The following is a 14019-nucleotide window of genomic DNA, read 5'->3' as shown; positions in this document are numbered from 1 at the left end:
AACACCCATTTTTTCATGTTCTGTGTATATAAATCTCCTCACTGTATTTTCCCCTGAATGCATCCGATGAAGTGAGCTGTAGCTCACGAAAGCTTATGCTCAAATAAATTTGTTAGTCTCTACGGTGCCACAAGTACTCATTTTCTTTTTGTGAATACAGACAAACACGGCTGCTACTCTGAAACCTGTTGAAACCGTGTAAATTTCAGCGATTTAAGCAGCAATTGGATTGAAAGTGAAACTCAATTAGCCAATTGGGGTACCTAGTTTTATGACTGAATAGTTTCATTCATAAAACTTTACTTATGAAGTTATATTAATAAAGTGAACAATTAAAAACAATTTCATTGATCAGTTCTACACTTTCCTCCAAGTTCTGACTCAGTATGTAAATAAGGCTCCCATTGAGATGGCTTACAATGTTTAATTTACATTTTGACAGAGATACTTCCTGTCTGGAAGACACCTGTTTTTCTCTTTGGCTGGTGACAGACTTTAGAACATATTTCTAGTACATGTACACAAATCCTTAAATATACATCTTGCAGTGAATGTGAGGATCACTGACATAAGCTTTTATTAGAGAACTCATATGACATTTATGGATAAATATAATGAAAGTGGTGTTCTAGGTGTAGCGAGATAAGGTGAGTGAGGTAATATCTTTTATTAGACCAACATCTATTGATGAGAGAGAAAAAAAAATTATGAGTCAAGTAAACCATTTCCTGTCCAGCTCTGCTTATTTAATTAATAAATTTGCCACATTTTATTTCAACAGCAGATGCTAATGAGGAGCCAATATTAAGCACAGTGAAGGGGTGGATTTGGGGGACTACTTTGACTTCTGAGATTCAGATATGCCTTTGAAGGACAGACAAAGAATTGACATGTCTGTTATACTAGGCACTAATCTTGCAAATACTTGCACACCTGCTTAACTTTATGCACTTGACTAGTCCTATAAGCTTCAGTGGGACTACCCACATATGTAAGTCTTTGAAATGGTGGTCGAAACATGAATGGGCATGCAAATGCTTAGCATATCTGGCACATTAAAACCTTGCAATGCGAGCTACAACAGTGCCACATGAATGCCTGTTCTCACTTTCAGATGATGTAAATAAGAAGCAGGCAACACTATCTCCCATAAATGTAAACAAACAAGTTTGTCTTACCGATTGGCTGAACAAATAGTAGGACTGAGTGGATAAGTGCATAAACTTGTAAGCTCTGAAGTTTTACATGGTTTTGTTTTTGAGTGCAGTTACATAAAACAAAATTCTAGATTTGTACGTTGCACTTTCATGATAAAGAGATTGCACTATAGAGCTTGTATGAGATGAATTGAAAAATACTATTTCTTTTATCTTTTTTGAAGTGCAAATGTGTAATAAAAATAATAATATAAAGCAAGCACTGTACACTTTGTATTCTGTGTTGTAACTGAAATCAATATATTTGAAAATGTGGAAAAACATCCAAAAAATGTATGATAAATGTAAATTGGTATTCTATTGTTTAGCAGTGTGATTAAAACTGATTAATTGTTACTATTTTCTTTAATCTAGTTAATTTGTTTTGCATTAACTGCTTGAGTTAACTGCAATTAATTGACAGCCTGAGTATAAAGCTTAACTCAAAACTGTTTCACACATGAAAAAGTGAGTCTATTCCTCCACACTCTATTAGGCACTTAAATCACATCTATTAATCATATTAATGAGTCAGCTAGATCATCTTTGACATCACGTGCTTTTCTTTGTCTCAGGACACTTTCTGCATTTTGGAATAGTATTTTTTGTTTGTTTACAGTTGTGATTTTTGTTATCTAGATTAATCTATACTTTAATAGCAAGGACCACATCTTACACAGTTTTTCATAGACCCATTTCTCATATTCAAAACTACAGAGTCCACCTCCCTTCATGTGCAATTGTGTAGCACTTCTGTGGCACGTGCAGCAATTTACATGGGGAAAATAATATTAGGAAAGTATTTAATGTACCTTAGCTTTATATAACATACAGTAGCAGATGGAATCAAGAAGAAAAGCCAGCACACTGAAGAGCCAACTCTCCATGGACCACACGTGGTCTGATGGTTGCCAAATCACAATTCAGGATGCAGTGGTCTGGCTTTTAGTTTAGATACATTATAGTAAGGCAGGGATTCTCAAATTATCATAGCTGACCAGATCTTAATCCAGGAATTGTTTTACAGACCCCATCCCTTCCCAGCCTGTTAACAGTAGTCCTGTTTATGACTGCACAGCATCCCGATTGCAAGTACAGCAATTGCTTATGTGGTAAAATATCACAAAAGTATGTAGGCACTTTAATCATCTTTAAAATGGTAAGTGCTCAGTGCATTTCTCCCAAAAGTACTGTCACCTTTTTATCTGAATCTCACACTCTCAGTTGTATTGTTTCTTTCTCCCCTACTGTGCCCTGTTGCATGTGTTTGCTGTAGCCTAGTCCTCTATTCCCCTGAACAGAATTCTCTGGCCATTCATTCTGGCTTCTGATAGTGCAAGAAAGGAGCTGTGTAATTTGTTTTCTGTTCTCTGCTGGAGCAAGAACCCCTACTGGAGGCAACTAGTCCCTCTCTTCTTTCTTTCCCACTGCTTTACAAGAGCCTGGAAACCTGTAATAGCAGCTGGATATAGGGAGACAGCACCAAGTGACCCACCAGCATCCTATGAGAAAATCAGTAATATATCTGCAGGGTGAAAACCACATTTAGGAAGGAATGAACCAATACCCAGAACATGGTTGTTGTAAAGTGTTTCTGTTATGGTGATTTTCAAATACCCAATAGCAGGTACCATGCAGTTTACCTAATTTTATATGCATTTCATTACGTTAATGCACTTTATCATTTATTAACATTTCATTCATTAAATGGGGTTTTGCACTTGGACTGTTTAGAGGCCAGATAAAATATGTGACTCACAAAAGGATTGTCAAAGACTTGTAGTGAAAGCCAACAAACCGGAAAGGCATGAGATCACATGTACTGAAGGCCTGAGTAGTCACTGTTGACAATGATGTAACACACAAAAACAACAAAACAGATCATGCATGCATATACACAACTCTCCATGAAGCACAAAGCATGCACAGAAATCCTGCATTTATAGACATGCAGAGGCAGTGGGGGCATCTTCACAGCACTCCATACCCAAGCCACTCACATAGGTGTGTACATATATATGCTACATGATAGGTGGCAAGTTATATGGCCTGTGGTGCCTGTGCTTCATCAATATTTAGGAACGTGGGCCTGGCTCCACCAATGTTTGGACTTACCGCGCTTTGGGGGACGCAGGGTCCAGGGTGGCCTGGAGGGGTTAATGCAGGGCCTGGCGCCAGCAGCAGTAAGTGACCCAGTCCCAGCCAGCCCCGCTCCGCTGGCGTCACTCAGGAAAGGGGCAGAAGCTGGAAAAAGGCGGGGGTGGGGGGTGGAATGGCGGCAGGGAGGGGGCAGGCTGGGGCTGGGTTGCTCGCTGCTGCAGGCACCAAGATCCCTGCTAACCCCCAGGCCACCCTGGACCCCACATCCCCCTGAAGCATGGGCCCCGGGGCGGTTGCCCTGGTCCGTCCTCTGGACGGGATGGCTCTGCTTGGACACTGCGTTCCCCTGAATCACGGGGCCCCGGGTTCAGGGCAGCTTGTGGGGGTTAGTGGGGGGCCTGGTGCCCTCAGGAGCGAGCAACCTGGTCCCAGCCTGCCCCCATTCCACCCCTTCTCCCAACTCCCAGCCCTTTCTGGCTTTTGCCTCCACCCCCTGAGCAACGCTGGGGTGTGGAGCAGGGCGGACTGGGGCTGGGTTGCTTGCTACTGCTGGCGTCAGCCCCCCCACTAACCCTCCAGGCCACCCTAGACCTAATGTCCCCCTGAAGCGCGGGGCCTGAGGCGGTAGCCACTGTCCGTCCTCTGGATAGGATGGCTCTGCTTGGACCCCACGCCTCCCTGAAGCGCGGGGCCCGGGGCGGTTGCCACTGTCCACCTTCTGGATGGGATGGCTCTGTTTGGACCCCGCGTCTCCCTGAAGCGCGGGGCCCGGGGCGGTTGCCACTGTCCAACCTCTGGATGGGATGGCTCTGTTTGGACCCCGCGTCTCCCTGAAGCGCGGGGCCCGGGGCGGTTGCCACTGTCCATCCTCTGGATGGGATGGCTCTGTTTGGACCCCGCGTCTCCCTGAAGCGCGGGGCCCGGGGCGGTTGCCACTGTCCAACCTCTGGATGGGATGGCTCTGTTTGGACCCCGCATCTCCCTGAAGCGCGGGGCCCGGGGCGGTTGCCACTGTCCAACCTCTGGATGGGATGGCTCTGTTTGGACCCCGCGTCTCCCTGAAGCGCGGGGCCCGGGGCGGTTGCCACTGTCCATCCTCTGGATGGGATGGCTCTGTTTGGACCCCGCGTCTCCCTGAAGTGCAGGGCCTGGGGCAGGTGCCCCTGTCTGTCCTGTGGCTGGCATGGCTCTGCTTGGACCCCACGTCTCCCTGAAGTGCAGGGCCCGGGGTGGGTGCCCCGTCCGTCCTCTGGATGGGATGGCTCTGTTTGGACCCTGCGTCTCCCTGAAGCGCGGGCCCCCCCCCAAAGCGCAGGTCCCGGGGCCGTTGCACTGCTCCGTCAGCTCTACTTGGACCCGTTCCGGGCACCACCAAAAATTATACAAACCTGGCGCCCCCGCACTGCACACAACACAGACACCAGGCAGCCAGAGCATTGGTGAACAGAGCCGGAAACCATGAGCCCATAAGCGAAGCCAGACAAACGGCACAGGGACAGCGCACACACGGGCACAGGGCCACCATGCCGGGGCAGCGGCGCGCTGAGGCACCTCGCGTACAGACCGGCAACCCCGGACACGCCGCACAGCCCGAGGTGCCGGGGCTGCGGAGACGCTGCTGACGGCAGCCACAGGCAGGGCCGGCGGCCCAGCCCGCCCAGCCACGTCCCCGCCCGAACGCGCTGCGCGCCCACAGAGCGCCCCCGGCCGCGGCCGCCTCTGCGCCGGGAACGCGCACGGCAGCGGCGGCGCGGAGCCCGGGGCGCTCCGTCCCCGCAGCGGGCAGGAGGGCGCCTGCGCCGTGCGCTGCCGGCAGGAGGCCGGGGGCGGGGGCGCCGGCAGCGGCGCCGCGTCCAGAGCAGGTTGCGGCGGGGACGGGACCAGCGTGTGCTGCGGCTCCGCCGCCCAGCCCGGCCCGGCCCAGCCCGCCCGCTGCGCGGAGACAAAGGAGCGAGGCCGCCGCCGCTATGGGGGAGCGGCCCCGAGCCCAGCCTGCCGCCCCGCCGGCTGCAGCCGCCGCCACCGCCGCCGCCTCCTCCGGCTCGCTGCTCAACGGGCTGCTGCACAACGGCTTCCACCCGCCGCCCCAGGAGCCGCCGGTGCCCGGCCACGGCTCCCCGGCCAAGAAATGCCGGCTGCGGAGGCGGCTGGACTCGGGCAGACGGAACAGGCCGCGTAAGTGGTGCCCGCGCTGGGCTTGTCCTCTCCGCGCCCTGCGGCGCTGCCTCGCCCGCTCCTTGCTCCGCCGGCGCGGGGAGAGGGGCTTGTTACACGGAGGTCCCCAAGCGCCTGTCAGCCCTTTAGGAAAAAAGGGGATCCCGTGTGGCCTCCTCCCGGAGAACGAGGACTTTGCCTATAGACGAGTCCAAGTCCTCTGTATCCGTTTCACTGTTTTAGGTCAGGGATTTTCTAAGGCCAGCTGCAGGGGGGCGGGGGGGGGCGCCCATTTTCCGCCACTTTCATCAGCTTGGTGAGCGTGCTGAGGAACTCTGCAGTGTGAATGACAGCCTCCTCCTCCCCCCCCCCCAAACACGCCAAAATCAGTCCATTAAATACCGTCTTATTTCAGCCAATAAAACTGCGTTTCGGGGACACACCTACTGATAGCATGTGGGCTGGGTCAGCGACTGACCAATGAGGAAGCTGGAAGGTGGTGGGGTTGTGGATTGGTTTCTAAATTGCTGTGTGCTGAAAGCTAAAATGAGACATTTCCTAATTTACAGCCGGTATAAATGTGACCTTGTTAAAAAAGGCTTACAGTTCCGACACTTTGGGATGTAAACTTGCAGATATAGCCTTGGATTTTCAGTCGGAGACACCTTGAATCAGTCATTAATTTAGCTGTCGTTGACATGGTCCTCTGTGACTTAGACATTCCAATGAAGTTCATAATTGCTAAGAACCATTGTAAGTAAATGAGACGGACATCTGAATTAAGGTCATTAGTAGACGTGTTAATGCTTTATTGCTGTTTTTTCATATTTCATTACTGGAAAAAAAATGGAAATGCAAACCACTTTTGCATAGGAATAATATTATACTTGTATATGTTGTCTGTAAAATGAAGAACAGTTCATCCAGAAATTAAACATTTGATTCGTCTGCTTTATTGGAAGCATTTTTATTCATACTGCTGATACTATCTGAAATCTTATGTAAAGTGTGTTCTTTGTGATTATTGCCTATTTTTTTTTGGTTATTTGGTTTTTTAAGGACTGGTAAATTGACTACCCACTTAACATATTTCTTTTAAAGCTGCGAGCCGAAATGTATTCAAAATGTTTGTAGTATTAATGTGTTTCTTGATTACTGATAATGTACTCTCTAATTTAATTATGAAAGAAAGCTATTTAATTCCAAATCTTTATATGTAAATCCAGTTGTGAATTGACATTGGGGAACAAACAGCTGTACTGCATGCTTGCTGTAGTGATTGGAACTGAGATTTATTGACATCATTCACTTTCTACTTTGTACAGAGTTTTTTAAAGTTCAGCATATTCTGAGGAGATAATCAGAAATAGAACCATAAATACCCTGTGCCAAAACATAATAAAGTTTAAACTAAGTACAAAATAGTTTCTATGTTGATATTTTGGATTTTTTCTGGATTTCATGAGATGTATTGTTTTGACAGTATATGACTTCATTGGAATTTTTTGGTGTTTTTGTTATTGAAGTTCCCTTCTCACCAAATGTGTAAAAAGACTTGTTAGGAGCTAAAGCTAAACCAACACTTTCAAAGATAACCTTGTTCTTCATTTTAATACAGGCTTAGTGGATTGGAGTTTACTGGTTTTTTGGTAGGTTAAAAAACCTGGTAGTTAATAAGGTGCAACAAAAACTTCTTGTTTATATCCTAGGTGGTGGTCGTTCACCTCCTTGACTCGCCAAGTGATAGTAATAGCTTACAGTGAAAAGATTTAAAAACAAGGAAACCTCTTCCTCTCAAATTAACTGTAGGAACAGAGCTGTTTTATTGTTAAAAATAACCTATATGTTGAGCTGCAACTTTCATGTTTATAGTCCTAGTCATAGACTACTTATTAACAAACTTTTTTCACGTAAATGGTTTATTTTAATTTAATATCTAAATGCCACCACTTACTGTTTATACTAAAAAAAGATTGTCTGCATTGAATAGTCATTTAACCTCTGCAGTACCAGTATACTCTGCATTTTGTAGAAGGAAGAGTTGAATGATGACAGACTAATTCTTGTAAATGATTGTGATATCTACTTTAAAAACTATAATAATAATAATAAATTAATTAAACCTAGAATGCATATTTGATCTGCAATGAAACAAAACCACAGACTAGCATACTTCCTTGATAGTTTTGATTATATATTATTAAGCACAGTCTGCACTATTGTGTCAAAGTTTAAAAATATAATTGAGTATTATGAAAAAAACAAAAGGATAAGATTTCTGTGGATTCACATAATCTCTTAAATAAGAGGGAATAAGGAATTTAATTCCTTTTAACCTTTTTCTGAAAGGGACCAGAAGTATGGTAAACAATCCAGTAGTAAAGATTATACAATTATTGATTTGTCATGTCCTACTGAAGACACCAGTTGATGGGGAAACAAACACCCAGTATACTCAGTTCAGGCTCAAGTGAGTAGATGAGTTTCTTTAATAAATCTGTAAATATGGGGTTTTTACGGCTATCTTGTACATAAGTATGTTTATAGCTATGATTTATACTTCCAGGAGAATAGTATATTTTAACATGTTTTATATTGTTCACCAGAGAGCAAAGATATAGAAAATAGTTTAGCATTTACAGGATCCGAGTAGACCATACCAATGAACAATCCTGTTTTTCTGGTTTTGTATGATGTTTAACATTGGTGCTTGGAGATGTTTGTGTGTTAAAGGGCACATTGGAAAATGCACGTGGTAACTGCACTAAACCTTTTAGTGTTGATCACTATTCTTGTTTGCATGTTGTGAAAGAAAATTAGCATTTCCTAGTATACCAACAAGAAAAAGTTGTCAAATTGCATGCTAAATCCATATAAGTGAGGCATTTATTATGTGTTGGTATGGTGTCTGTCAAAACATGACAGACAGGAATAAAGACTGGAAATACAGGAGTTTAGGAGGGGAAGATTCTCACTTGAAACTAAAACTGTTTGCTAGTGAGGATATGCTGTCTACTTCAGTGAAGCTCTTGAATTGATTCTATAATTGTTTGGGGATCCTCTCCCAGCTACCCCAAAAGAATAGTTTTATTTTAGATTGCACTGAATGATTCGTTGGTGACCTATTGTAGGATTTTCTTTTTTTGGATCACTTGTGCATATTCCTAACTAGCCTTGGCCCCCGCCTCACAGCTCTTTTCAGAAAGGCTTCATTTACATGGAATAGCCATGTAAAGTTTTTGCAACTGTTTTAGAGCATCCACGCTATCTCTTGATGAGCCTCTTCAGATGTGCTTTGCAATGCAAGGAATTATGACACCCAGAAAGACAAGATGGTATTAGATGATCTGGGGTAGTCTTCATAGCTAACTTTCTGTGTCAACCCCCATCAAATAGTAGTGTAGCCACATAGGTCGCCTAGTGTACACCTCGGATAGCTAAATCATGCTTCAAGGTGTTATCCTGCATACACTAGGAAAAAGGTCAAATTAGAACAAGGTTAACCAGCATGTGCTAAACTTAACCACTTCTAGTCAAGGCAAACCTTTTAAGGGTACTGATCAGAAACAATACCTGAAAATCAGTTGGCATTTACTCTGTCACAGAGAATGTGTGCTCCTGGCAAGCAGCATTACTCAATAGAAGGGCACCTGCAATATGCACTAGCTGTAATTTCTAAATGTTTCAAGCTGTAGCATTATGTAGCATATATTGCTTTTGAACCAACTTGTAGTTAGAGTGTTGCAATCATTCATGTACAAGGTACATGTGCACACAGCATAGATTTATACAGCGCTTTTACTCCCAAATGTGTTGCTGCCTGAAAAATACAGGGCTTATTTACCAACCGTGACATGCAGGCATCTGTAGGGTGGAAAGTTGCAACAATGTTCTTTGTCAGCAATACTAGATAAGTTTGTCTCCAACTGAAACTGCAGGGAGAACTTAAAGTAAGGAGGACAGAATTACTCCCTGGATGTCACTCAGGGCATCCTTAGTGCTCCATCCTTTAGACAAAAATGCTCTTGGATCTTCTAATGATCAGGATCTCTTTTCTACATCTCATTGGAAGAAAACACCTCTGGCAGCACAGTGTCCCCTAACAGCATGCTGAAGAATTGTTTCAATATTCAGAGGGAAGAGTGCTGTCTAGCAAATAAGTGTGGCTGTAAACAAACGCAAAGCATGTGGTGCTTTGGGGCTCTGCATCCTGTGAGTTGAAAAGATGCCATATCTTCTTCTGCAGAAGTAGAATCGCACATACATGCAACAAGACTGGAAAGTTAGAGAAATTGTGACCTGGCTTGATCCTCCTCACTTCCAGAAGCTTGCTCAATCACAAATCTTAAGACGGGGCCTCCTGTTAAATCATCATCACTTCTTGCAGCATCTGTGTTTTCCATGGAGGTACCTTGCTCAAGAAATGACCCAGTCTGACTGTGCTTATTTTTTAAAATCACAACTTTAGGTAATCAGTCTACAGTATGTTTGGAGTAACACACCCAAATAAACATACCTGTCCTCACATTTATATGAATAGGCGATCATACTAAACATCTGTGTGTGGGGGGGGGGGTGTCCCCCGTCCCGTCCCCTCCCCCCTCCCCCCCCGATAGGTGGTAGGCACTCAATAAGCACTTATCATGTTAGTGTCATTTTGTTTATTCTAAGCTTGTGTAACAGGGTGGACTTGATGTACTTCTTCAATGAGCCCTGGACACTCTGAACTAAGCAGCATTTTTTGCCCACCACCCACACCCAGCAGAATTAGGATGTAAGGTTGGGGTCCTGGTGACAGATAAGCAGGTATGCTTTACTTGACACAAAGCAAAACAAATACTTACATTTAAAACAATTACTGAATCAAAGTTAAGTATTTATGCGGTGGTCAAGAAATAATAAGTAAAATAAGAATGATTATTGCATCTAGATTCTTCGTAAGACCCAAGGCAGGTATTTTACAGGAAGCGTCTGGCAGAAACAAGGAAGATGTCATCCACCTTTATTTTCTCTCTTTCCAATTGATGAGGAAGTAGTAGTTAAACCTCACACAGCTAGTCTACACTAGAAGCGCTCTATGCCAATGGGAGAGCGCTCCCCTGTCGGCATAATAAAACCACTTCCACAAGAGGTGGTAGCTATGTTGGTGGGAGAAGCTCTCCCACTAACATGGTGCTGTCTGTACCGGTGCTTAAGTCGGTGTAACTTAAGTTGCCAAGGAGGTGGTTTATTTACACCCCTGAGAGACATAAGTTCTACTGACATAAGTGGTAGTGTGTACAAGCCCACAATTTAAAGCAGTGGCAGTCAGCCTAAGCATCTTCAACACAAAAAGCCAACTAGGAACCATATTATGTAACATTCACTGGATAATGACTCTTTAAAGACAATCCCTTTTGTGTCCTATTTGTTGCTGTGAGACCATTTAAGATGTTACAGTTGCTCCCAGAGATATGACAGAACCAATGTGGGATAAATTCTCCCAAGTGCCAGGTTTTAGCTATATGTCTACTCTATAAAGTCAGTAGGAACCTTGTGGTTCCTTGCCCAAAATTCTGAGTACATGCTACTCCAGAGCCATCCTTCTATATTTGAGGGTTTTTTTAACCAGGCACCAGCTGGGTGCAAGTGTAAAAGGAATCACCATACTACTTTGTCAGATTCTGTGGAGAGGGTGTGACCTACAACTGAGGTTCATGAGTTTCCCTGCAAATCTTTGGACATTCATGATGATGGAGGGCTGGGCCACACACTTCTTTTGTCAGCTTTCAGGTCTCTCCCGTGAGAGGGCATGCTGAGATAGACACTGAAGGCTTCAAGTCTTATGGAGTTTTCTTCTTAAATTGCGGCCTTCTGTGGATTTTTCCTCATAAGGTATAATCTGGCCTATGGATTTTGTTTTTGATTTTTAAACTTAGTGATGAAGTTGAATGTTCATTAATGTCATATGTTCAGTTTCCTGAAATGAATAGTTTGAAACCGAGACTTAAAAAACCCCACACCTTCCTACTTGCTTATCGAAAATTTAACATTGTTTTATTCAGATTTTAGTAAAGTGCAATAATTCTAGCTGGAAATAATTTGAAAAATGTGAAAAGTACCTTTTGTGTTCTAGATACTCTGAGTGAGTTTGAGTTTCTATTCCTAAGGAACACATTATATTTTGAGGTTCTGTTTTGTACTCTTGACAACTGCTAAATAAAATGCAAGAAAATATTTCTATATTTAGCTGCATGGTTTTATCGTTTCATAATTCTGCACAGTAGTGTTTATATGGGCTCAAGCATGTATGGATACTGGATAAGATGTACTATATTACCCATGAGTGAACCTTTCCCCTAGATACACACCAACAGCTGGGCTATCAGATTACTTAATTATGTAATCTTTTAGATACCTTCTGTTTGCTTAGTCACATGCTTTTGCTTTGAAATGTCAAAGAATACTAGATGGATTTTTATATACAGATAACAATCAAATAAGTTCCTGACTCAGTATCTAGCATTATCGTTATACATTTAAAAACTATGTTAACATTCACGGTGGGGAGAATGAAATTATCTAAGTGTGCACACCAGCTCAGCACCAGATTGCTGTTCACTGTCATATTAATATTTTTACTCTATTCTCTGAGGTGTGTGACACTCATTCTAGGGCTTTCTATGTCAATGCTATGCTTTCTAGGACTGCATTTCGCTTTATTAATGTGTCCTTTGTAACCTACTGCAATGCAGATCTGTAGCAGAGTTGTCTCCTCTCACTCTTTTCCCAGGGAATGAATATTTGGTGATGAGATTCTTTAGGAATAGATTTCCCTCTGCTCAGCAGAGTCAATGAGCAGTTTAACTATTCTCATCATGCAGTTTTGTTTAGCTAAGGATAATCTCATTTTTGATAGTTTTAAAGAGTATAATGCTCTTACAGAGAATTCAATGACTTCCTTACTTCTTGTATAATAAATCACACCTATCCAGAATATTATAGCAGTACTTATTATCAGCAAATAGATTTGTCAGCATTTGCGCTGTAAATAATTTTTCAATTTTTGATAACTGTCACTGAGTTTGAATTCTGGAGAGCCTGTGACACAGGTTATCAGACAAAATGCTGATTTAAATAATTAATCCATTCATATTTAGTTTAGAGACAGGTGTCAAAATATTAAAGTTAAAAGCTGTGTCTACACTTGTATTTTTCTTCATACTTCCCATTAGTGGTTGCATTAGTGGGAACGTTACTATGAATTGGCTGCAGTCATTGTAACCACTAAGTTATGTAAACCTGCATGTGCAGAAGGCACAATAGATAAAATGCCAGCTGTCTGTCTGCCTTAGTGCTCCTACTGTTGGTACCACTAGATGTGGTGCTATTGTAAGCATTTGAAGAAACATGCAGGCATAGTTTCGGCAACTTAATAGTGCCTCATTTTCAGATTTTTTTTTTTTTAAATCAACAATACCAGTAAAAGAGCACAGTTTTTTGCAAAAAAGGTTAATTTGTTAATTGCTAAATCCTTTATTCAGAATGCACAGATGCTGCTTATGGTTCTTTGCTGCACTTTTACACTGCACATTATTACTTCTTAGTGTCAAAGTTGATGGATTTTAGTGGGATTTTTCAGACTCTGGAATTTGGTGTGTTCCCTATTGTAGTCTGTTATACAGTCACTGTGCTTCTCTCTCTCTCCACCAGACAACTCTGCAAAGGAAACAGTAAAGCTGTGCTTCTGCGCTATTGAAAATCAGTGGCTATGGTATTAAAAGTGTAATTTTTTTAAAGTTCTTACTCTGCCCCAGTGTTACAGGGAAACTGCTCATGTTCAGGAACAAACATTTGTTCATTTTCTTCTACAACTGTTAGCCTGGCCCATAGCAGAGGGGAAAGAGGAGTGAGATACATGGAGAGAAATAAAACCAGTGACCTAATAAGAGAGAGACCTAGTCCCAGTTAGGATTTTTTAAAAGTGGGTAGGCTACATAATTATTGCCCCCTGTGTTGTATAAATCCTGTCTTGTTGATAATCCTATTGACAACAATATTTGTTCACCTCAAATAGTACAGTTGTTTTCATTCCACCTGTTAATGATTCTGTGGAGTTCCCAGAAACTGACATGGTGTTGGGACACCTCATCACATGCACAACACTAGTCATGCATGAAAATCTTGTCACTAGTTTTTTTTAATTTACTATTGGATTCAAAGCTCTTGTGCACCTGATAAGTGAGTGGCATGATTTTCCCCTGCTTCTGTATTTAAGTACCGTTACGTTAATATTGTAACAGCTTTGAAAGAACTATTTTGGTATACAGGAAATGGGACTTTTAAAGCAAGACAATGTTTTGTTTCTACAACCTTTTACAACATGGGGGAATGGAGGGAGGGACCACTTGCATCCTAGTGACTCCAGAATGTGGGTGTATGGAGGGGTCTCCCCTGCACAGTTCTGGATCCAAGGCAGTGCTGTGGGAGGAGTTGCCCCAGCTGAGCCCATTTTACTCCTTCTTTTCCTCCAGTGCAGCAGTCCCTTCTTTGACTGCTTACATGTATACATTTTAGTGTCCATGTAAGC

The 14019-nt window shown here is 43.1% G+C and overlaps 1 protein-coding gene across 3 annotated transcripts in view; it reads left to right on the top strand.

Moving 5' to 3' along the window:
• The first annotated feature begins 4942 nt into the window (after nucleotides 1-4942).
• PANK1 (pantothenate kinase 1) overlaps nucleotides 4943-14019 on the top strand; it is a 38276-nt gene continuing 29199 nt past the window's right edge. The window contains exon 1 of one of the 3 annotated variants that reach the window (XM_073353803.1): nucleotides 4943-5471. In XM_073353803.1, coding sequence (XP_073209904.1) covers nucleotides 5264-5471 — 208 coding nt within the window. In that variant the 5' untranslated portion in view covers nucleotides 4943-5263. Of the gene's footprint in view, nucleotides 5472-5817; nucleotides 6204-14019 lie in introns of those variants that run through there. The other 2 variants (XM_073353801.2, XM_073353802.2) reach the window with 2 other exon arrangements.

Source organism: Lepidochelys kempii, chromosome 7 (genome assembly GCF_965140285.1).
Source record: "Lepidochelys kempii isolate rLepKem1 chromosome 7, rLepKem1.hap1, whole genome shotgun sequence".
Classification (NCBI taxonomy): Eukaryota; Metazoa; Chordata; order Testudines; family Cheloniidae; genus Lepidochelys; species Lepidochelys kempii.
The sequence above is the reverse complement of the archived record's forward strand: the minus strand, read 5'-3'. Positions and strand labels throughout refer to the sequence as shown.